This window comes from Leucoraja erinacea, chromosome 7 (genome assembly GCF_028641065.1).
Source record: "Leucoraja erinacea ecotype New England chromosome 7, Leri_hhj_1, whole genome shotgun sequence".
NCBI classification, from domain to species: Eukaryota; Metazoa; Chordata; class Chondrichthyes; order Rajiformes; family Rajidae; genus Leucoraja; species Leucoraja erinaceus.
In genome coordinates, this window is record NC_073383.1 from 35,394,107 (window position 1) to 35,418,708 (window position 24,602).

Here is a 24,602-nt window from a genome sequence, read left to right on the forward strand (position 1 = left end):
CCGTCCCTTGTTGTGGAAATAGTTTCAGTTCGGACACCTTTATGGCAGCTCATTGATAAATCCCTGATTCGCCGTTTGCGGCGGTTCATTCATAAATCTTCTGTTAGCTGTTGATGCGGCTCGTTTGTTGAAGCCCGTCAAGTTTATACTCTTTTTCTGAGTGTCAGACTGATCACTTAGTGGAGCCATGATCTCAGACGTGCGGCAGGCATGCACAGCTTGTTCAAGGGTTAAGTCGGCATTCCGTAGTAAGTCGGTCTTTAGCTTTTGATCTTTCTTGCCACTGACGAGTTTTTCCCGGAATAACTCGTTGGACATAACTCCAAAGCGGCATCGCTGAGTCATATATTTCAAATCACAGATAAATCTTTCAACAGGCTCATCGGGAAGCTGTTGGCTCGTGAATAATTTTGCTCTTTCTAAGATACGGTTAGATGGTAGGTCGCATAGTTCCTGGAATTTACGCAGTAAGGTATTGGGGTTATGCACACTCAGCAGGTACAACTGCCTGGCTGTTGTTGTCAAGAACGGCTTGCGCGGTCAAAAGTCTACGCTCTCATCAGAGCCTCTGGCCCCGCCAGGTTTAGTAGAAGCGAAGCTTTGACCTCATCTGGGTCATTACGATGGACGATGTTGATGTAGCGCTCGTAGTCGATCTCGAAGAGCCTCCATCGTTCTCCGATGTCTGAATCGAAGATGAGCTGCGCTGGTTTGCGGCACGAGTGAGCCATGGTAATACAAATAAAACCTGATACAACGCAAATAAAACCCGATATACGAACGCAGTGGGTCACTTCACGCTGTAAATGATTGAAGGAACACAGGTCTGGAGTTTAGGTCATCTTTAATTAAAATATATAGCATAACGGTACAGCAGTTGTTAGTTCATCACTACCACTTACAAGACCACTTAATGTAGGAAGTGGGTGTTAATATAAAGTGTACAGTCAGGTGGGGTTAATGATGCTACTCTATCCTGATTGGTTCACATGCAATAACCAATCTACAGTTATGTTACAGGATTAATAATTCAGAAGCTTTTCTATTGAGATGGGTATCAGTGTGTATAAATGTCCTGTTGTGAAATGCCAGTATACATTTATACATACAGAATATATACATTTATTAATGACTTTAAATCAGGCTCTTTGGCCCCATGCAAGTTTTCCCGTGGGTTTGAACATAACCAAGATAAAGTGAAATTGGGGTTGAGTTAAACACCAGGAAGCTGAAAGGTTCAGGTACATTATTCTTTAATTTATCATGTTTTGCAGATTGATGAGCAAGAGGAGTTTTTGGAGAATTTCAAGATATTCACATAGATTACCTCAGCATCTATGGCATTGTATTTGTGCTTGATTAATTTGAGGAGCAGACTTAGAATAAGTAACAAGAAAACTAAACGTGGCCAATGGAGCAACAACAAGAACAATTTTGCTTAAGTCTTTTCGTTATAAAGGTCCAGAGGAAGTAGCTCTTTTCTTATTCATTTCCGGATCACAGGCAGATGTGAAATTGAAAAAAAAAAACGTGCAGAAAATGCTGCATGGGTCCAGAGATTCATTTGAGTACAGTATCAAATAACAAAATCTACCAACGTTTATTTGGGCTTAGATCTATACAAATGTCCCTTGTGGGGGAATAAAGCTAAAATAACTGGATATTTGGATTTGTTACTCTGGCATGGTTGGCACAGTTGTAGTTTTCATCAATTATATGTCGTGTATTCACAGCACCCTGGGATCAACTGAATGGGATTGTATTCCATCATTCGACAGCTTCCGTAGACATAACAAAGGGTTCATACAGCATGAGATACCTTGGGAATTTCAATAGTGTCTTTTTGACCATGGTGTTCCAATATACCTGACCTGTTCAGACAAGGCAAAACTGAAAGACTAACTTCTGGGTTATGGTGAAATGAAACTCATTGGGCACCAGCAGTGCTCCCAGAGGACAGTCAGATGTGTCATCGAGAAACCAGTTGAAGTTGCATTTAGTGGTCCAGAAGTATCGAGACACATTGAGAGGACTCTGGTGAAGTGCAGAGTTGTCTTTAATTACACTATCAAGGGTTTCAAAGGATATTATGAACTTCATGTGTTTAGCATATGTTGACGCAGGAGGAATCAGTCACACCATTGCCTATTCTGATACCGAACTTGTGGCAAGAATGACTGGACGAATATATATGAATCTCGCATCTCATTAATTCCATATTCCTCTATCGCTTGCACATTCAAGTACCTGTCAAAATGCCCTTTCTCCTTATTGTTGCTATCATCACTGCTCCTTTCCTCTCTTCAACACCATAATCCCTTCCAAACTCATCACCAAACTCCTCAACCTTGGAATCAGCACCTCTCTCTGCCACTGGATTCTCGACTTACTTTCTGACCCACAAACCATAATCGGTGGATAGGTGACACACATCTTCCACAATAATTTGCAACACCAGTGCCCTGCAAGGATGCGTTCCCCCTATACGCTCATGATTGTGCTCCAAATTTGGCTCCAACTTATTTTACGAGTTTGCAGATGACACCACTGGTTGGCTGGATCATGATGAGATTGAGTACAGGAAGGAGATAGAAAACTTAGTAACATGGTGTCAGGTTAATAGCCTCGCCCTCAGTCAGCAGGACAAAGCAGTTAGTTATCGACTTCAGGAAGCATGATGGAGTACTTGCTTTAAGCAGCGTCAATGGTGCTGAAATAGAAATGGTTGAGATACTTTTGGACCACTAAATGCAACTTCAACTGGTTTCAAACTCCTTAGGGTTAATATTACCAACAATTAGCCATGGACCAACTACATTGAAGTGACAGTCAAATAGGCACACCAACACCTCCCCCTCCTCTGGATTCTGAAGAAAATTGCCGTGTCTCCAATGACTGTTACAAATTAGTTCAGATACAGAATAGAAAGCATACTGTCTGTCATGTTGCATCGCAGCTCGGTTTAGAAACAGCTCTGCCCTAGACCACAAGAACTTGCAGAGAGTTGGGGCTGTAGCCCAGTTTGTCACACAAACATGGCTCCCCTCCACTGACTATCTAAACTTCGCTCTTCAAAGACATTCCACCTCAGTTATTTCTTCTCTTCCTTGCTCCCATTGGGCAGAAAAAGCTTGAAAATGCACTTACAGATTCAGAAACAGCTTCTTCTCCTCTGTTAACAGGCTTCTGATCAGTACTTTCATAAGGTCTATGTAGAGAACTGTACAGACAGTCTGGTGTTCAAAATCAGCTTTAATCATCGGTCATGGTGGTGCAGTACAATACGTTGTTAGTTCATCTCTTCCACCGGTGTAACTACGTAATATGGGAAGTGAGTGTTAATATAAAGTGCATAGTACGGTGGAGCTAGTGTTAGTATATTACTCTGATTGGTGCACATGCACTAACCAATCTACAGTATAGTTTTGCCCTATTTACCTTTACCCCATTGTGGAAATTGCACTTTCTTTCTGCAACTGATAAACTACATAGCTGAGAACTATATTCTATACTCCATCTTCTCCTTTGCTCTAGCTGTTGTTCTTGAGTTTGGCTTGATTGTATTTATATAGTATCATCTGATTTGATTGGATAGCATGCAAAACAAAGCTTTTGATTGCACTTTTGTGCACGTGATAATAATAAACCTAAACCTAAATCTCCCTCATTTTTTTTCTTCCTTTTATTCCTTCCCATCCTTGTTTCCTCCTCCCCTCTCCTGGTCTTTTTTCTCTCTTTTAAATGATTTTTGAAAGAATTTGTATCACATTGCACATATTAATGTTTATTAATTATTAATCATTTGCTTATTTTCTTCCAGACTTTTAGCAACAGCCCTTGGGGTGAGTAAATTTCCTTCATTTTTCAATTTTGCAGTACAGGTCCACCACCGATTCTTCCGGCAACTGGTGGTCCGGCATCTCCTTTAACCTGGACAAAATTATGAGAGCGCGCTTGATATCACCCCGTACGTCTTGATCTCATTGGGCCTAATGTGGCTGCTCAGTGGGTCGAATTTGCCCTCTGCATCCTGGGCTCTGGAACTCTGGCTGGTTGTATCCGGCAGATCTGTTTCCATAGCCAACGTGCGGCCGATCGGTAGGTCGGATTTGCTCCTTGCTGCCACGATCTCCGGTTCTGTTCATATAGTTGACTTCCGAGGCTGATTTTGTCTCCTCGGTGGCCTAGGCGGACCGTTTTTGTACCGTTTGACTCCTCTCGGAGATGGTGACCTCTGTTGCTCTGGAAAAATGGATAATCCAGCAAGGCACTAGATCTAAGGATGCCGAAAAATTGGTAATGGACCTGTATTCCCTGTGAGTTAATAAGTTCAGAACCCTGAAAGAATGACTTATGCTCCGCAAGACTTTTCATTCTAACCATGCCTACAGCAGTTCATCGGATTATATCCTGGAGGATGAAAATAAATTGTCCTGTGGAGTATTAAGAATGTTAAATGTTGTTTGCCTATCTTAAACAGAGTTAATATATGTTAAAGTCTGTGGTTTCTCAGTGAACTTTTCCAATTCCAGATTGGAGTTAACTAAAACCTTTACAATAATAATGGGCAATCAGGGCAAATTAATTAATCCCAAACTACCAAGAAATATATGCTATTTTTCATAAGTCTCAGAAAAAAAGGTTTTTTCACCACTAATTTTATCCTTTTTTTCCCCCAATACATATTAAATGAAGGCGGCTCGTTTGTAGGCCTTGCGAGCCAGTGGTGGTGTCAGAAGCTGGGTCTGTAAGTAGGGAGGTTATGCAGTCTCTGGGTGACGTCAGCAGGTCCGTCCATTGTACCCAAAATCTGTTATAAAGGGGTCCGGGTTTACTGTATGCATAAAAAAACCTTGGGAATTTCATTAATTTGACATGCCTAAGCTATTTCATGGCCTCTTTTAGCCCTTCTAATCGCTCGACAAATGTACAACCTCTTTAGCCCCTTAACATAACATCCTTGTTCTTCCATCTTATTGGAACATGCAATTCCTGAACTTTGATCAACTAGCATTAAAATTACTTTGTCATGTCAGAAACTGACTTGGCAATAACAACAGCATCCAACTTTGTCTTCCTTGCTATTGCTTAATAATTTTGTATTCTGCCTTACTCCAAATTAGTTCCTTCACCCAATGTCCTGACTTATTCCTATTCAAAGCAATCTTAAAACAATGGAATAGGTAGGAACTGCAGATGATGGTTTATACGAAAGATAGACACAAAGTGCTGGTGTAACTCAATGGGTCAGGCATCATCTCTGGAGAAAAAGGATAGGTGACGTTTTGGATCGGGCCACTTCTTCAGATTTATGGAGCTGTGATCACTATCTCAGAATGTTGTTCCATTAAAACACCAGTCACTTAGCCAGAACTCTTTCTCAACACCGGGTCCCTCCTTGAGTTAGAATAATCACATACTGTTTTTGGAAACCCTCATGGTATACCTAACAAATTCTGCTCTGTCCCAGAAAATATTGAGGAAGTTAAAGTCATCTACTAAGCCAACCCTGTAGATTTTGCATCTTTCAGTAATCTGTTTACATATCTGTTCCTATAACTCCTGCTGGCTATTGAACGCTTAGAGTATAATCCCATTAGACTGATTGCACGTTTCTTATTTTCGAGCTCTACCCATATTGGCCTCAGAGGACAAATCCTCCAGTATGTACTCTCTGAGTGCCGCTTGACATTCTTCCTGATTAGTAGACCAACTCCTTCACCCCTTTTAGCTCGCTCTCTATCATGTCTTCACTAACTAATCCCAACCGCACTACCACTACTTCCTAACTACACTATGTTCTTCCTAATTTTCAATGTTGTAGTGTTGAAAATACAGCTCTTCTTCATCAGTCATAGACCTTATACAGCAGAGAAATAAGTCCTTTGGTTCACCTCATCTATGTGGACCAAATTTCCTTGCAGCTTGTCCTACTATCTCTGTGGAAAAAATAATAAATAATAATAAACTTTATTTCGGACTCAAGGTCTAGACAAGGGGCAACATCACATAAAAATACATTGCATATAAAAACATCATAAAATACACATAATCTTAGTATTATACATTATATATTAAAAAAACCACAATACATGAATTAAAATCCAGAATAAAAAAGAACGATCAGTGTCCTACAATGAGACGGCGATACCAGTGTCTCCACAACTGGGATTCGTAGCGTGTAGTGCTAAACCTTATGTTTCACAAGACCCCAATTACATTTTTAGAGTCACTTATCCTGCAAATGAATTTATACATATGATTTCTTAGGATAGCTTCTAAAGTACTGACTCCTGCAGCCACAAACATGTTACTAGCACCACACCATCTAGGTTTCCTTAGCAGTGTTCTCATGGCATCATTATAGGTCACGTTTAGTCTCTGCAAACTTGTCTTTCCGTAGTTCGACCACAGGTGAGCTGTATAGAGGGGTGTGAAATATGCTCTAAACAGCGACATCTTCACCACATCTGTACACGCACCAAACTTACGCAAGAGAATATTCGCCTGCACATACAGCATACGTCGTTGCCTATAAATATCCTCATCATCTGTCATTTGTTCTGTAATAAAATGCCCAAGATATTTTACCTTATTCCAGACATTAAGATTATTGTCAGACAATTTAAAATCAGGAAATTTTAGACATTTATCCTCTTTGGTTCTACAGATCATAACAGCACTCTTACAAGCATTATATTTAATATCATGTTCCACACCATACACCAAATAAAAAGTTGGTTCTGTATTCCCTCTTAAATCTTTTCCTTTTCACCTTAAACCTATGCACTCTAGGTTTGGACTCCACTATTATTTGGAAAAGATTGTAGCTATTCTCCTAATCTATGTCCGTCATAATTTTATGTACATCAATAAGGTTAACACTCAGGCTCCTACACTTTAAGGGAAGGGAATAAAACAACTAAATTATCCAATCTACCTTTAAACCCACCAATCTCAGTAATATCCTCTTTTTTTAATGGTTTCTAGTAATTCTAGGCTTCCAATATCAAGGTGACCAGAACTGCATCCAGCACCTGTACTCAATACCCTGACCTATCGTCTACTGTGTCGCCACTTACATGGAACTTACACCCCTGATCTCTCTCTTTTGTATCATTCCCTGGGGCCCTACCATTTATTGTACGTCCTGCTCCAGCTTGTCTTATCAAATGGAACAACTTGCATTTATCTGAATAAATCTTATTTGCTATTTTTCGACTGTTTGGTTCAGTAGATCCAGATTCCATTTTAATCATAGATAATATTCTTCATTGTCCACTACACCTTCCTGATGGTGAGGCCCAAACTGTTGATGCTGAGAACAAATCAGTAATTACATTTTTTTCCTCTGGCCAATTTATATGCCTTTTCCTTGGATTTAACACTATTTCCCTCGTTAGCCACAGTTGAGCCGCCTTCCCCGTTTTAATTTTTAGCCAGACCGGGATGAACAATTTTTGGAGTTCATCTCAGCGGTCTTTAAATCATTGCTATTGCATCTCCACCGTCAACCCTTTGTATAATTTGCCAGTCTATCCTAGCCAATTCCCATCTTATACCTTCAATGTCTCCTAGTCTGGTAGCTAATTCGAATTTTGGTTAAGCACACTGAAGAATAGCACCAAGTTCCCTAAGTTGTGGAATGTGCTGGAAAAAAAAGCTGAAATCAAATTTGAAAATCATGCTTTTTTAAAAAGATGAAATGTGATGTCTAGTAATTTAAAACAAAAAAAACACAAAGTAAGGATTTCTGTACCTACCGATATTACAACTTTTTAAATGGTAAAGAGCAATATTTGAAAAACATCAGTTATTATTTGCTCTTTTAATTACCGAGGCAAAATTCTGGAAAATTGAAGAAGCAGATGGTGCTGTATAAAGGACACAAAGGAAACATAATCATTACAATATGTCATTAATGTGAATAAAGATCTTCACTGTATCAAACTTTCTCGACCATGTCTTTATTGTAATTAAAAATTCTTATTACTTTCAAATATCTAGTATCCACATGACCTTCTTGTTGATTGCATTCCGCCTGATATGTTTAAGAAGCAGCGAATGAACTCTGAGGTAATTGTATTTGGAAATAAAATGAAATGATTCTTAACCTTTGAGGAGCTTTTTGTTTCAGCTGCAGATTTAAAAAAAAAGTTCTTATTTCCACCCCTAAATGCACTGATTCATAGAAACATAGACAATAGGTGCAGGAGTAGGCCATTCTGCCCTTCGAGCCTGCACCGCCATTCGATATGATCATGGCTGATCATCCAACTCGGTATCCCATCCCTGCCTTCTCTCCATACCCCCTGATCCCTTTAGCCACAAGGGCCACATCTAACTCCCTCTTAAATATAGCCAATGAACTGGCCTCAACTACCTTCTGTGGCAGAGAATTCCACAGATTCAACACTCTGTGTAAAAAATGATTTTCTCAGCTCTGTCCTAAAACACTTCCCTCTTATCCTTAAACTGTGACCCCTAGGTCTGGACTTCCCCAACATCAGGAATAATCTTCCTGCATCTAGCCTGTCCAACCCCTTAAGAATTTTGTAAGTTTCTATAAGATCCCCCCTCAATCTTCTGAATTCTAGCGTGGACAAGCCGAGTCTATCCAGTCTTTCTTCATATGAAAGTCCTGCCATCCCAGGAATCAGTCTGGTGAACCTTCTCTGTACTCCCTCTTTGGCAAGAATGTCTTTCTTCAGATTAGGAGACCAAAACTGTACGCAATACTCCAGGCGTGGTCTCACCAAGACCCTGTACAACTGCAGTAGAACCTCCCTGCTCTTATACTCAAATCCTTTTGCTATGAATGCTAACATACCATTTGCTTTCTTCACTGCCTGCTGCAACGGCATTCCTACTTTCAATGACTGGTGTACCATGACACCCAGGTCTCGTTGCATCTCCCCTTTTCCTAATTGGCCACCATTCAGATAATAGTCTACCTTCCTGTTTTTGCCACCAAAGTGGATAATCTCACATTTATCCACATTATACTGCATCTGTCATGCATTTGCCCAACCTATCCAAGTCACCTTGCAGCCTCCTAGCATCCTCCTCGCAGCTAACACTGCCCCCCAGCTTCGTGTCATCCGCAAACTTGGAGATGTTGCATTCAATTCCCTCATCCAGATCATTAATATATATTGTAAATAGCTGGGGTCCCAGCACTGAGCCTTGCTGTACCCCACTAGTCACTGCCTGCCATTCTGAAAAGGACCCGTTTACTCCTACTCTTTGCTTCCTGTCTACCAGCCAGTTCTCTATCCACATCAATACTGAACCCCCAATACTGTGTGCTTTAAGTTTGTATACTAATCTCTTATGTGGGACCTTGTCGAAAGCCTTCTGAAAGTCCAGATATAAACACATCCACTGGTTCTCTCTTATCCACTCTACTAGTTACATCTTCGAAAAATTCTATAAGATTCGTCAGACATGATTTACCTTTCATAAATCCATGCTGACTTTGTCCAATGAATTCACCACTTTCCAAATGTGCTGCTATCCCATCTTTAATAACTGACTCCAGATTATTCCCCACCACCGATGATAGACTAACTGGTCTGTAATTCCCCGTTTTCTCTCTCCCTCCCTTTTTAAAAAAAGTGGGGTTACATTAGCTACTCTCCAGTCCTCAGGAACTACAACAGAATCTAAAGAGCTTTGAAAATTTATCACTAATGCATCCACTATTTCTGCGGCTACTTCCTTAAGTACTCTGGGATGCAACTTATCTGGCCCTGGGGATTTATTGGTCTTTAATCCATTCAATTTACCTAACACCACTTCCTGGCTAACCTGGATTTCACTCAGTTCCTCCATCTCATTTAACCCCCGGTCCCTTGCTATTTCCGGCAGATTATTTATGTCTTCGTTAGTGAAGACAGAACCAAAGTAGTTATTCAATTGGTCTGCAATGTCCTTGTTCCCCATGATCAATTCGCCTGTTTCTGACTGCAAGGGACCTACATTTGTTTTAACTAATCTTTTCCTCTTCACATATCTATAAAAACCTTTGCAGTCAGTTTTTATGTTCCCTGCCAGTTTTCTTTCATAATCTATTTTCCCTTTCCTAATTAAGCCGTTTGTCCACCTCTGCTGGACTCTGAATTTCTCCCAGTCCTCTGGTAAGCTGCTTGTTCTGACTAATTTGTACGCTTCATCTTTTGTTTTGATACTATCCCTGATTTCCCTTGTTATCCATGGATGCACTACCTTCCCTGATTTATTATTTTGCCAAACTGGGATGAACACTTGTTGTAGTTCATCCATGCAGGTTTTAAATGCCTTCCATTGCATATCTACCGTCAACCCTTTAAGAATCATTTGCCATTCTATCTTGGCCAATTCACGTCTCATACCCTGAAAGTCACCTTTCTTTAAGTTCAGGACCCTTGTTTCTGAATTAACAATGTCACTCTCCATCCTAATGAACTCAACCATATTATGGTCACTCTTGCCCAAGGGGCCACGCACAACAAGACTGCTAACTAACCCTTCCTCATTACTCAATACTCTGTTTAGAATAGCTTGTTCTCTCGTTGGTTCCTCTACATGTTGGTTTAGAAAACTATCCCGCATACATTCCAAGAAATACTCTTCCTCAGCACCCCTGCCAAATTGATTCACCCAATCTATATGTAGATTGAAGTCACCCATTATAATTGTTTTACCTTTGTTGCACGCATTTCTAATTTCCTCTTTGATGCCATCCCCAACTCCACTACTCCTGTTAGGTGGCCTGTACACAACTCCCACTAGCGTTTTCTGCCGCTTAGTGTTTCGCAGCTCTACCCATATCGATTCCACATCCTCCAAGCTAATGACCTTCCTTTCTATTGCGTTAATCTCCTCTCTAACCAGCAATGCTACCCCGCCTCCTTTTCCTTTCTGTCAATCCCTCCTGAATATTGAATATCCCTGGATGTTCAGCTCCCAGCCTTGGTCACCCTGGAGGCATGTCTCCGTGATCCCAACTATATTATATTCATTAATAACTATCTGCACATTCAACTCATCCACCTTGTTACGAATGCTCCTTGCATTAATATACAAAGCCTTCAGGCTTTTTTTTACAACACTTATACAATTATGTTGAAAAGTGGCCCTTTTTGATTTTTGCCCTGGATTTGTCTGCCTGCCACTTTTACTTTTCACCTTGCTACCTATTGCTTCTACCCTCATTTTACACCCCTCTGCCTCTCTGCTCTTGCACCTATCCTCCTGCCACATTAGTTTAAATCCTCCCCGACAGCACTAGCAAACACTTACCCAAGGACATTGGTTCCATTCCAGCCCAGGTGCAAACCGTCCTGTTTGTACTGGTCCCACCTCCCCCAAAACTGGTTCCAATGCCCTTAAAGATTTGAATCCCTCCCGCTTGCACCATTTTTCAAGCCACTTATTCATCTGCACTATCGTCCTATTTTTACCTTGACTAGCCCGTGGCACTGATAGTAATCCAGTGATTATTACCTTTGAGGTCCTACTTTTAAGTTTATCTCCTAGCTCCCTAAATTCACTTTGTAGGACATCATCCCTTTTTTTACCTATATCGTTGGTGCCAATATGCACCACGACAACTGGCTGTTCACCCTCCCCCTCCAGAATGTTCTGCAGCTGTTCAGTGACATCCCTGACCCTTGCACCAGGGAGGCAACATACCATCCTGGAGTCTCATTTGCGGCCGCAGAAACGCCTATCTATTCCCCTTACAATTGAATCCCCTATTACTATTGCCCTTCCACTCTTTTTTCTCCCCTCCTGTGCCGTAGAGCCACCCATGGTCCCATGAACTTGGCTGCTGCTTCCTTCCCCTGATGAGCCATCTCCCCCAACAGTAGCCAAAATGGTATACCTGTTTAGGAGGGAGATGACCGCAGGGGACTCCAGCACTACCTGCCTACTGCTTTCCTGGCTATTGGCCACCCGTTCCCTTTCCTCCTCTTACCTTTGACCAACTCACTGTACGTGCTATTCATGACTTTCTCAGCATCGTGGATGCTCCAGTATGAATCCAACCGCAGCTCCAATCGTTCAATGCGGTCTGCCAGGAGCTGCAGCTGGACACATTTCCTGCAAACGTAGTCACCAGGGACACTGACCATATCCCTGATCTCCCACATGTTGCAGGCTGAGCAAACCATGGGGCCAATCTCCACTGACATAGCTTACTCCCAAATTAACTCAACTCCCTCACACTATAAAAATCTTTATACTTTAAACTGTACCTTTACTAATAAATACTGTACCCTTAACTCACTGAACCCTTAACTCACAGAACCCTTAACCTGAAAGCAGAAATGTAAACCTGGGGTTGCACCCCATCAGCTGCTTCCTCTGGTCCTCTTCCACCAATCAGAGGCTTCCACCAGACCCCTTCTCTAGAAGTGAGATGGAACGCTGCAGATTGGGTAACTCCTCTCACCAACGGCTCCCCGGGCCTCTGTGAAAGCAAGCCCCGCGCTCGATTTTTAACTCACCGCCCAGGTAACTCCTCCTCTCACCAACGGCTCCCCGGGCCTCTCAGATTCATGCTGAGGCATATCTCGACAAGTGACAGTAACACTTTGAGTATTAAATTACAGTTAAAGTCTAGGCAGGAAATGGAAAGACAAAAAATACGATTGATGGTGGAGATTTGAAGTAAAAACAAAAAGTGTTAGAGATACTTAACAGATCAGGCAGCGTTTGTTGAGAAAGATACGAAACATTCAGTATAAGGGAAGGCAAATTGCAATATTAATAGGTAGCAGCTTGAGAGGGTACACTGGGGACAGTTGTTATTAGGTAAGTCACCATCTTTCATGTGGGAGTTGTCTAAAGACCAGCTGATCAAAATTCAGGACTGTCGATTTCCAAATTTGGAGAAAAGAAATTTGGAAATTTGTTCACAACAAAAAAGGTGTATGCAAGGTCTAAGATAATCTGATGAGATTCCTCTTAGCAGGCAAAGCAGACCACTTCCAAAAGACGTGGTCTACGTTTTTGGAACTATTACAAGCAATAATAATTTAATAAATAAATAAATAAATAAAAGGTACCAGGATCTGGCAACGGGGGGCAAAACAACAAAGACAGACTTGGTTGGTAGTCCCCTTTCTGCGGAGTTTAATGTTATAATAGAGCGATTGTTTCTCCTTTCTTTTTCTTTCTTTTCTAGGGTCTAATTTCTTTCTTTACTTCCTTCTCTAACTCCTTTTCTAAGGGGCTTTCTTTTCTCAACATTCTCCTGCACCTTCACGACTCTTGCGCACTTTCTTTACTTTCTCTACTTCTATCTTTTTCTTAAAGCTCAAAAAATGAAGCGGTACAAAAAATGTATTAAGATATATCAGTTGTGTAGTATTGTAACTTCCCGTCTTCAAAAATAAAAATAAAATTAAAAAAAAAAGAAAAAAAAAGGTCTAAGATAATCTAAATTTAAGAGAATCAGCCAGGGTCTTTGAGGAATATAAAGGAGGGAAAAACACATGCACAAAAGGGGCCACAAAATGGCTTTGGTGAGTTGGATTAAAGAAAATCCTTAGGCTTTTTTATACGTCCATTAAAAGCAAGAGGTTAACCAGGGAGAAGGTAGGACTGCTCAAGGATAAAGGAGGGAATTTGAGTTTGGAGTGGGAAATGAGTACTTTGCAGTACTAAATGAGTACTTTGCACTTGTTTGCACCAAGGAGAAGGACCGTCAGTGAAGAAATAGAAACAAGGATCTGCAGATGGTCATATAGTGATACAGTGTGGAAACGCTCCCTTTGGCCCAACATGCCCATGCCGACCAACATGTTTCATCTACACCAGTCCCACTTGCCTGCATTTGGCCCATATCCCTCTAAACCTGTCCTCTCCATGTATCTGTCTAATTACTTCTTAAACATTGCAAAATGTCACCTATCCATGTTCTCCAGAGAAGCAGCCTGACTTGCTGAGTTACTCCAGCACTTTGTGTCCTTTTGTGTATGAACCAGCATCTACAGTTCTTTGTTTCTATAGTCACGTGGATGTGTAGATTTTTGAGGTCTGTTGGCTGACCAAGTGTTTAGGAAGTTACCATATTCAAGGTACTTGGGTTTCAGAACTAGATCTCGAGTTGTCATTACTTAAATGTACAATCATAGTTGAATATGAATCGCATGACATTTAGCTTGCACTTCTGTAGTTCATATTGCCTGCCGTATTTCAGTGTCTGGTCTTCTGGTAACCCTGGATCGTGGGACTGTCTTCCTTCTTTGCTCCTGTCTGCTCTAGTTTATGCAGCTGAGGACCATTGTGAAGGTTGCTGCAAGATTACCAGAAACCTAAAGAGAAATGCCAGAGGTCGTCCAGATGCAAATCTACCATTTGTTTCTCAGTATTTTTCAACTTTGTGTTTTATACTTCTTCATCTGCTGCCTTCTACATAACCTCACTCTCAGAAGGATACAGCAGAACCTGAAGTCCTCTAACAGTTGCCAAAAGAGAAGGAGAAGAAGTTGGGCAATTAGTGAAGAAATGGCTTTATCATCATCGGCTGACATTCGAAACTAGTATGACTGTCCTCTCCTCTCCTCTCCATAGGGTCGTCTACTTGTGGGACTGCAGATGTCTGTAAAGGCCAATCTGCGATTCACACACCTTGGTGCAACGGGCAGTGGAGACCTAGCCGGTGGTTGGTAATCGTCGAGCCCCCTTCTCTCTCGCCTCATGGTGCTGTTGCTTTGTCCCTGCGACACGGCGTAGTTCCGTTTCATGACATGCAGCTCCTTCCTGCACGGATTTCCTCCAGGAGCGCCTGTCAAGTGCAATATGCTCCCAGTTGCTCGTGTGATGTGGAATTTCTTCAAACTGTTCTTGATGTTGTCCTTGAAGCGTTTCTTTGACCCACCGGGGGCTCTCCGACCTTCCTTCAGTTGAGAGTACAGGATCTGTTTAGGGAGACGCGTGTTGGACATACAGGTGACAAGGACAGTCCATCGAAGTTGGTGCTGTATTATTGTTGTGGTGATGCTGGTCATGTTGGCTTCCTCCAAAACGCTGATGTTGGTGCGTTTGTCCTCCCAGCTGATCCTCAGAATCCTTTGTAAGGGTCTTTGATGGTATTGTTCCAGGGCTCTCAGGTGCCTGCTGTAGGTGGTCCATGACTCTGCTCCATACAACAGGGTGGGGAGGACAACGGCTCTGTAGACCAGAAGTTTTGTTTGAGCTTTTAGGTCTCGGTCTTCAAAGACTCTTTTGCTGAATCTGGCGTAGGCTCCACTGATACAACTCGGGCAATGGTTGACCTCTGAGTCGATGTCAGCTTTTGAGGAAAGAATGCTGCCATGGTTGGGGAAGTGGTCAACGTTTTCAAGAGTGGTGTCGTCCACCTTTATTGTGGGCTGGGTAGATGGCTGGTTGTGTGGAGGTTGATGAAGGACCTGGATCTTCTTGATGTTTAAGGCCAGGCCCATGGCTCTGTATGCCTTGGCAAAGGCATTCAGGATGCCCTGAGGTCTTCTGCGGAGTGTGTTGCAATGGCACAATAGTCCTCGTTCTGAAGCTCCATGATGGCTGTGTTACTGACTTTGCTCTTGGCCTTCAACCTATTAGGTTGAAGAGCCCACTGTCAGTTCTGTAGACGATTGGGATCCCCTGTGGCAGCTCTTCACCAATGAGATGAAGTATGGCAGCAATGAAGACGACAAACGGTGGGTGCGATGATGCAACTCTGTTTGACTCGCGTTTCCACAGTGAAGGGCTCGGATTCAGAGCCGCAGTTGCTGAGCACTGTGACCGACATGCCATCATGTAGAAGCCTCAATATTATGATGCACTTGTCGTGGCAACCATACCTTGATAGTATGCTCCAAAGAGCCTGGCGGCCTACCGAGTCGAAAGCCTTTGTCAGGTCTATGAAGGCCATGTACAAAGGCTGCCTTTGTTCACGTTATTTTTCCTGCAGTTGGCGTGCTGTGAATATCATGTCTGCTGTACCTCTGGATGGGCGGAAGCCACACTGTGATTCTGGGAGTGACGAAGTGAAGAATGTTAGCCAATAGCAGGGCAGGTGGATTCTTTCTGGATGATTTGCAAGGGTCAAACTCATTGGCTAGAGAATTTCTTGAGGATTTTGCTTCATGATCTTCATGCCCAGGAAGACCCACTCCATTCTGTTAAATCTATGTGATGAGAAGCTTCTCTCTTGTTTCTTGTAAGCACATATATTATGGTTAACTATTTCCTGAAATCATGATTACAGACTCTTCCTGAACATTTGGCAATCCTACAAACCTCACATCTCTATATCAATTTAACTGCTTAGCCTAATGTTATGTTCAGGGAAAGGGATTTTCATTTCTCTGTGAAGAACATTGGTAATCTTTCTAATATGGTGCTGCAAAGGAAATCATATAGCAAGAATCAGCTAGTACCTGGAATGATTAAAAAGACTAGTGGATTCAGGGTGGTGTTGGCCTTTGATTTTGATGGAGAAAATAATCCTGAAAAGGGATGTATGACGGTTAAAATAATAGAAGTCTTTACATTTTCAAAGGATCTCCGAAGAAGCCTCGATTCAGGACACTTCACTACTGCACTGAATATAACGTGGAATATGAAAAATGATGAATATAATGTCGCTGTCATTAAGAAGTGTGTCCAGTTTCTGGATTCTGGGATTATCAGGTAATGATTCCAAAAAATGTTTAGAATTCTTTTACAGCTAATCAAGATGCAAAATTAGTTCAAAGGCCTACAACATGAGTGTGAAATGGAGACCCTCTCTGTGGTCCTGAAAATGCATGGGCCAAGGTTAGCAAGATGATCAATGCCTTGGTGAGAGGTAAATCAGCATTGGAATTGGGGCCCTGTTGAGAGAACAGGAGTGCAGCAAATATCACACAGTGAGCCAGATACCAAACCATTGGGATTTACAAATAGTTAAAGGTAGCAGTTTATCAGAATTTGACTATAATTATGGAAACTTTAATGATTGAAACTTATTAGAAAAGGATAAACTGGATAAACAGATAAAAAATCCCAGCAGCAATGGATTTTTTATCGAGTAATGAAGCGAGACCAGGCAGGCTGAGTGAAATTGTTTTTCAATTCTCAAAAAACAAACAGAAACCCTAAAATACGCGTGCCTAGTCGAGCTTTAGAACATGGCTCCTGTCGCTGAGAGGAGCGCTGATAACTAAAAGCTAGCGAAATGAACCCTCGCGGTCACGTGACCGTGCCGACCAATAATGAGGGTTCTGACTTCCCAGCCCCACCACTAGGTGCCGTTACAGGACCTCCCCCCCCCCCCCCCCCCCCCACACCAAGAACCAGAGGAAAGGAAATGAGCAGGAGTCCGAATCAGGCAGCCAGACCGAGTGGTGACAGGAGGGACAGGCATAACCAGTGCAACAGATGGAACAGGCGTAACAGATGCAACAGGTGCAATCGGCGAAAGGTGGGGATGGCCAACGGACGACCTCTACGACGAGGTTGGGCCACCAACACCGGGCTGTCTACATCCAGATGGGTGGGCTTGAGGCAGGTCACCGAAACAATCTCCTCCTGGACCCCGACAGCCAAAACAAAAGTCGCGACGCCGGGCCGCCACACCCGGAAACGACCCCCATAAGGCCGCTGCAGTGGAGTCCGGTGCAGGTCCCTGCGGAGGAAAACAAAGGTACAGTCCTTGAGTGTTTGTGGAACATAGGAAGCAGCAACACAGGCGAGAGGTCAGAACTGAGAGGCCCACCCACTCTCTCGCAGAGGTGCGCAAGTACAGACGAAGGGGGTTCCTGCTGCCTCTAAGCCACAGGAAGGAAATCACCAGGCACCTTCAGAGGGGAGCTGTAAACAGCTCCACAGATGACGTGTCCGAATCCGCCTTGGGGCCCTGTGGATCCCCAGCAACACCCAAGGAAACACATCCACCCAATCAGGGCCCGTGAGCCGTACTTTCAACGTGGACTTCAGGTGCCGTTGAAACCGCTCCACCAAACCGTTAGCCTGAGGGTGGTATGCAGTCGTATGATGCATCTGAGCGCTGGACAGCTGAGCCTTGGCTGAGCATCAGAGCATCACGGTCTGAAGAGATGTCGGCGGGAACTCCAAATCGTGCTACCCAGTGGGCCACGAGAGCCTGAGCACAAGTCGCAGCAGAGGTGTCAGGGAGAGCGGAATGGCCTCGGGCCACCGTGTGAAACGGTCCACAATCATGAGCAGGTGGGTGACACCTCGGGACGGCGGCAGAGGACCCACCAGGTCGACGTGAATATGCTTGAACTGGTGTTGAGGGATGACAAAGTCCTGGAGCGGCATATACGGACATGCCGCTGAATCTTGGACGTCTGTCAGGGAATCCTGGCCCAGGCCCCAACCTGCTTGCGGAGGCCATGCCAGACAAACCTGGTCGCCACCAATGCAGTAGTCGCCCGGATGGAAGGGTGGGCCAGACCGTGGATAGAGTCGAAAGCACGCCACTGCCAAACCGCAGGGCCAATGGGACGCGGCTGTCTGGTGGAGACATCACAAAGGACCGTCACACCCGAGGGACCGAGTGGGACCAACACCAACCCCGAAACAACAGCACGATAGGAAAGCATCTCATCCCCATCTTATTGCGCAGCAGCCAGCCCAGAATAATCAATGCTTGGGGCACGGCATGAACCGCAGGGCGAGATAAGGAATCTGGTTAGGCCTACCCACCGCTGGACTTTGGTGGTAAATTCGGACGAACGGCGTAGGTGTTCGCCAACAGGTGCCACTGTTGGCGAGCAGACCAGGGGTCGGACACCTTCATCAACGCGAAAGTGAGGAGCTTGTGGTCGGTGAAGGGAAGTACCGGAAATGCCGCACTGCCAAATAGAGAGCCAAGAGCTCATGGTCGAAAGCACTGTAGTTCCGATCGGGGAGGGGGGGGCGCAGGTGCCAGCTGGAAAAGGCAAGTGTCTGTTAATAAACTGCTCAAGGACCACCCCAATGACAGTATCAGAAGCGTCGACAGTGAGGGTGGTTGGGGGAGCAGCCCATGGGTGCACGAGCATGGTGGCATTAGCGAGCGCCTCCTTGGCCCCGTCAGAAGCTGCCTTGGTCCCACACCAGGTCCTGCTGCTTGCCGACCAGACACTGGAACAAAGGCCGCATGACCCGGGCCGCAGCTGGCACAAAACGGTGATAAAATAATCATCCCCACAAACTCCTGGAGCCCTTTAATGGAGGAACTGCTGAATCGCCACCACCTTGGCGGGGAGAGGAGTAGCGCCTTGTGGGGTAAAATGGTGCCCGTGAAAAGAAATGGAGTCTAGACCGAAATGGCACTTGGCAGCGTTAATGACGAGACCGTGGTCCCGAAGGCGCTGGAACAGCACCCGGAGTTGCGCACAGTGCTCCTGATGGGATCGGCTGGCGACCAGAATGTCATCCAGATAAATGAATACAAAGTCCAACCCCCAGCCAACCATGTCCATAAGCAGCTGAAAAGCTTGCGCAGCATTCTTAAGGCTGAACGGCATCCGCAACCATTCAAACAGGCTGAACGGGGAAATGATGGCGGTCTTGTGCACATCATTGCACCAGATCTACCTAGGAGAATACTTTACCCCCGTCCAAATGGGCCATGAAGTCCTGGATGTGCGGGACTGGGTAGTGGTCAGCAGTCGTGATGGTGTTAAAGCGGCGGTAGTCCCCAAATGTCTCCACCCGCCGGACGACTTGGGAACTATATGGAGTGGGGAAGCCCATGGGCTGTCGGAGGACCACACAATACCCATATCCTCCATCCGCTGAAACTCCTCCTTAGCCAAACGCAGCTTGTCGGCCGGGAGCCTGCGCGACCGTGCGTGAAGCGGGGGACCGGTTGTGAGGATGTGATGGATGACACCATGGTTAGGGGCGGCCGAGTGAAATTGAGGGGTCAGGATCTCCGGAAGCTCGGCTAGAATCGGCGCGTACGCGCCGTCCACATCAGACACCGATCCGAGATGCGGGCCGAAGGAAACCGCGGACTGTGGTGACGCATGCTGGAGGGACACGGGATGAACTAGGCGCAGGCCCCGGTCGTCAACCAGGAGGGAAAAGGCCCGTAAAAAATCTGCGCCTAGCAGTGGATGGGAGACGTCCGCGATGGTAAATGGCCACGAGTAACGGCGAGAATCGCGAATGAGGGGAACGGTGCAAGTACCATACGTGCGGATGGGGCTGCCGTTGACGGTGCTCAGGGTGGGGCCTCGCTCACCGGAACGTGTATCAATCCCGGAAGGAGGTAAGATGACCTCAGCCCCAGTGTCCACTAGAAATCGGAGCCTGGAATGGTAGAGTAGGACGTAGAGGCAATGTTTCTGACCGACCGAGACAGCCTCTACTGGCGATCGGCCGAGGCATTTCCCAGATGCGAGCAGGGAGCGTGGCATTGGCGGGCCTCCGTACCCCAGCGTTGGTGCATACTCAAATCCACGGTAGTCAGCTGCAGCGCGGCACTGTCGGTCGATGATGGAACGGACCGTCGAGGCCGCTGCGGAGCCGCGGACACCCGTCTGATGGAAACACCGTCCTGCTGCTTAGCGAGCCACAGCTCGTCCGCCCGTTCGGCGAGCTGCAAGGGGTCAGCGAAGTTGCTCCCGGCGAGGAGCAGGCGGATGTCATCGGGCATCTGCTCCAGGAAAGCCTGCTCGAACAGGAGACACGGCTACTGGCCGTCCATGAGCGACAACATCTCGCTCATTAATACTGACGGCTTACGATCGCTGAGGCCATCCATGTGTAAGAACCAGGCTGCGCGATCGCGGCGGCTGAACACAAAGGTGCGCAGCAGCAGCTACTTGAGACCCTCGTATTCATTGACGGCGGGTGCATTCTACAGGTAAGAGAGCAAGCGGGTGGTGGTGTCCTGGCTGAGCGCACCCACCACGTAGAAATACCGGGTACAATCCGCGACAATCTGGGCCATGATGTGCTGAAACCACACATGAGGCTAAACCACCCAGAAAACGGGCAGTTTAAGGGAAACCGCGTTTTGCTGGGCGGGGTTGGCATCGAGATTTTCAGCGGCTTGCATATTCAGACCCGAATAACGTCCGGATCGGTGGAGTCAACACTGAAGCAAGACCTGAGGCAAGTTGAGTGACATCGTTTTTTCATTCGCAAAAAACAAACAGAAACCCATAAATATGCGTGCTTAGTCGAGCTTAAGAACACAGCTCCTGTCGATGGGAGGAGCGCTGCTAACTGAAAGCCCACAAAACGAACCCCCATGGTCACGTGATCGTGCCGACCAATGACGAGGGTTCTGACTTCCCAGCCCCACCACTAGGTGCCGCTACAGTATTATACATATAGGCCAAGATTAATTTATCAATCCAGCATGAATGCTTTAACCTCATCCTACTTTCATAAGTCCAACATTTTGAAAATTGTTGGCTAGTGCCTTTAGTTCACACTCTAGAGGAAGGAATGGGGATGGAAATGAAGGAGATTTTTACAAAATGATTGAAGGATTTTTTAATTTACTCAGTTTCCATTTTCTAATCAATTAATGAGATTGTAATCGTGGTACAACTCCTTTTAGTAGGCTTATTGTCATGTAGAAAAGGTGACATAGCAATCTGTTCCTGATCTTTGCTAAATCGAGTCTTAATTTATTGAAAATGGATAAAGAAGGGTCTCGACCCAAAATGTCACCTGTTCCTTTTCTCCAGAGAAGCTGTCTGACCCACTGAGTTACTCCAACATTTTGTGTCTATCTTTATTGAAAATGGAGTATTAAGGGCGTTTAATATTAAAGTTTCCATAATCACACTCAAATTATGTTAATCTGCTCCCCCTTACAATTCACAAATCCCAATGGTTTGGCATCTGGCTATCCAGGTGATGTTTGCAGCTCTTACTTTTCTGTCTGCAGGACTCCAGTTCCCAAACTGATTTTCCCCTAACCGAGGCTTTGGTTATCGTGCTTCCTTTCAATTCAATGGGGGCCTTTAAACTCACCAGACCCCAGTTCCCTTTAAGCGTACCTGATTTGATGAAAAAAATCAAGACAATACCATCACATTAAAAAAAAAAGGGAAATTAGAAGTGTTGGGAATTAATGGAATTATCAATAGTTTAGAAAAAAATTGCAGATCCAGCACACTTAAACATGCCAAATTATTAGAGGTTTTTACTGTGCCAGGTTAGATGCTCTGGATGGAATTAATATAACTACTTACTAATTAATGTTATGCTGAGATCTATAAACAAATTTTAAATCTTAATGATAATTCATCAGAAATTTTAGACATGATCAAAATGTTTCCTTTTAACTTCCTTCACAGGACTCTACACATGATGTTGTGATTAAATTTTTAATGTACTTAAACTCGTGTGAAATAATGACATATTACGATATGTAAATTTTCATAGTCATAGAGTCTTACAGCGTGGAAACAGGCCCTTTGGCCCAACTTAGCTCTCTATGTCCCATCTACACTAGTTCCACCTACCTGCGTTTGGCCCATATCCCTGTAAACCTGCCATAAACCTATGTCCTCTGGTTCCCAATTCCCCTACTCTGGGCAAGAGACTGCGTCTACCCAATCTTTTCCTCTCATGATTTTATACACCTCATCCTCCTGCGATCCAAGGAATAGAGTCCTAGCTTGCTCAACCTCTCCCCATAGCTCAGGTCCTCAATTCCTGGCAACATCCTTGTACATCTTCTCTGCACCCTTTACAGATTGACAACATCTTTCCTATAACATGGTTCACATAACTGAAAACCATATTCTAAATGCGGCTTCACCAACGTCTTATACAACAATTTGCTCATGTAGTCATTCATGCAGTTATCATTTCATTGACATTTTATAAAACATATCGTGAAAATAAAATGGGAAAGAAATAAGATAGATTATATTAGCAAAAAAATCCAAAATATTCATTGTTATAATCTTGCATGGAAGAAAATCATTTAATCATACAGCACAGTAAAAGGCCCTGTTGCCCAGCCTTTCTATTTGCATGTATTAGACCCATATACCTTAACATCTTTCCTATCTTAGTATCTGTACAAGATCTAAGTGCCTTTTAATTTTGTAACTTTATCTGTCTCTATCAACTCTGGCAGCTTGTCAGACAATTCCATCCTCTGTGTGAAAACCTTACCCTCAGATCTTTCTTAAAGGTCTCTCCTTTCACCTTAAACCCGTCCTCTAGTTCTAAACATGTCTGGCCTGAAAAAAAGATAAGTATCCTATTTATTCTGTCATAATTTATGTTCACGCCTGAGGGGTGAACATCTACATTCACACCTACATTCCAGTGAGAATAAACCCAAATTATTCAGTCTCCTTATAACCACAGCTCTCCATTTTATTTATTTATTTATTTTTAATTATTTTTATTAGAAGCAATTGTACAAAAATAAAACAATCGGCATATAAAATTATACAATTATTGTACAGCTTCAATTTTAACCTTTTAACTTGAAAATAAGGGAAAAGAAAAGAGAAAGAACAAGAAAGAGAAAAAGTGAAAAGATAGGACCCCTAGACTACCAAAGTAGTGTGGCCAAAGAGTAAATAAAGATGTAACAGAGGAGAAGGAAAAAAAAAAGAAAGGAGGAAAAAAAAGGAGAAAAGTGGAGATATACTGGTCTGGGCTGTGTCCACAATTCTCTGCAATTTCTTGCGGTCTTGGATGTGATGCATCCCAATAAAATGCTTTCTACGGTGAATCTGGAGAAGTTTGTGAGAGGTGTTGGAGACATGCTGAACCTCCTAAGCCTTCTAAGGAAGTGCTTTATTTGCCATTGCTTCGATTGTGATGGTCCAGGAAAAGTTGGTGATGATATTTACTCCTAGCAACTTAAAGCTTTCAACCATCTTTACTTTGGTGCTGTCTATGCATACTGAGTATGTTGTACTGTTTCACCTCCTGAAGTTGATCACTGTCTCCTTTGTCTTCCTGACAATGAGAGAAAGGTTGCTGTCTTGACACCAGGTCACGAGGCTCTCAATCTCCCTCCTGTACTCTGTCTCATCATTATTTGTATTCAGCCCACAACGGTGGTGTCGTCTGCTAATTTAAAATTTGAATTGGATTTGTACTTGGCTGCACAGTCGTGGGTGTTTCTAAGTAGTAGAGAAGGTGGCTCAGAGCGTATCCTTGGGGAGCACCAGTGTTGAGGATTATTGTAGAGGATATTTTGTCTCCTATCCTCACTGATTGTGGTCTGTTGGTCAGGAAGTTGAGGATCGAGTTGCAGAGATGAGTGATAATTCTCAAGTTCCACAATTTTGGTAATGGATGGGATAGTAATGTTAAAAGCAGAGCAGTAGTCTATGAATAGAAGTCTGATGTAGATGTCTCTCTTATCCAGGTGTTCCAGGGATGAGTGTAGGGCCAGGGAGATGGCATCAACCGTGGACTTGTAGTGGCAGCACGCAAACTGGGTTAAGGCTGCTTGGTAGGCTCGATTGAATGCTTTCCATAACTAACCTCTCAAACACTTCATGATGGTGGATGTCAAGGCCACTGGACGGTAGTCGTTAAGGCATGAGATCTTAATTTTCTTCGGCACTTGATTGATAGTGGTTTGCTTGAAGCAAGTGGTTTCTCAGAACGGAGTATGGAGAGAATAAAGATGTCCGTGAATACTCCTGCTA

The 24,602-nt window shown here is 43.9% G+C and overlaps 1 protein-coding gene across 4 annotated transcripts in view; it reads left to right on the forward strand.

The window, feature by feature from the left end:
• LOC129698886 (uncharacterized) overlaps positions 1 to 24,602 on the forward strand; it is a 393,480-nt gene that overhangs the window by 15,074 nt on the left and 353,804 nt on the right. For 3 of the 4 annotated variants that reach the window (XR_008723743.1, XM_055638273.1, XM_055638275.1), the window contains exons 2-4: positions 3,821 to 3,842; positions 8,008 to 8,076; positions 16,520 to 16,650. Coding sequence is in view for 3 of the 4 variants with exons in the window: in XM_055638273.1 (XP_055494248.1) it covers positions 3,821 to 3,842; positions 8,008 to 8,076; positions 16,520 to 16,650 (222 nt within the window). In the remaining variant the exon portion in view is untranslated. The remainder of the gene's footprint in view (positions 1 to 3,820; positions 3,843 to 8,007; positions 8,077 to 16,519; positions 16,651 to 24,602) is intronic. The other variant, XM_055638276.1, reaches the window with a different exon arrangement.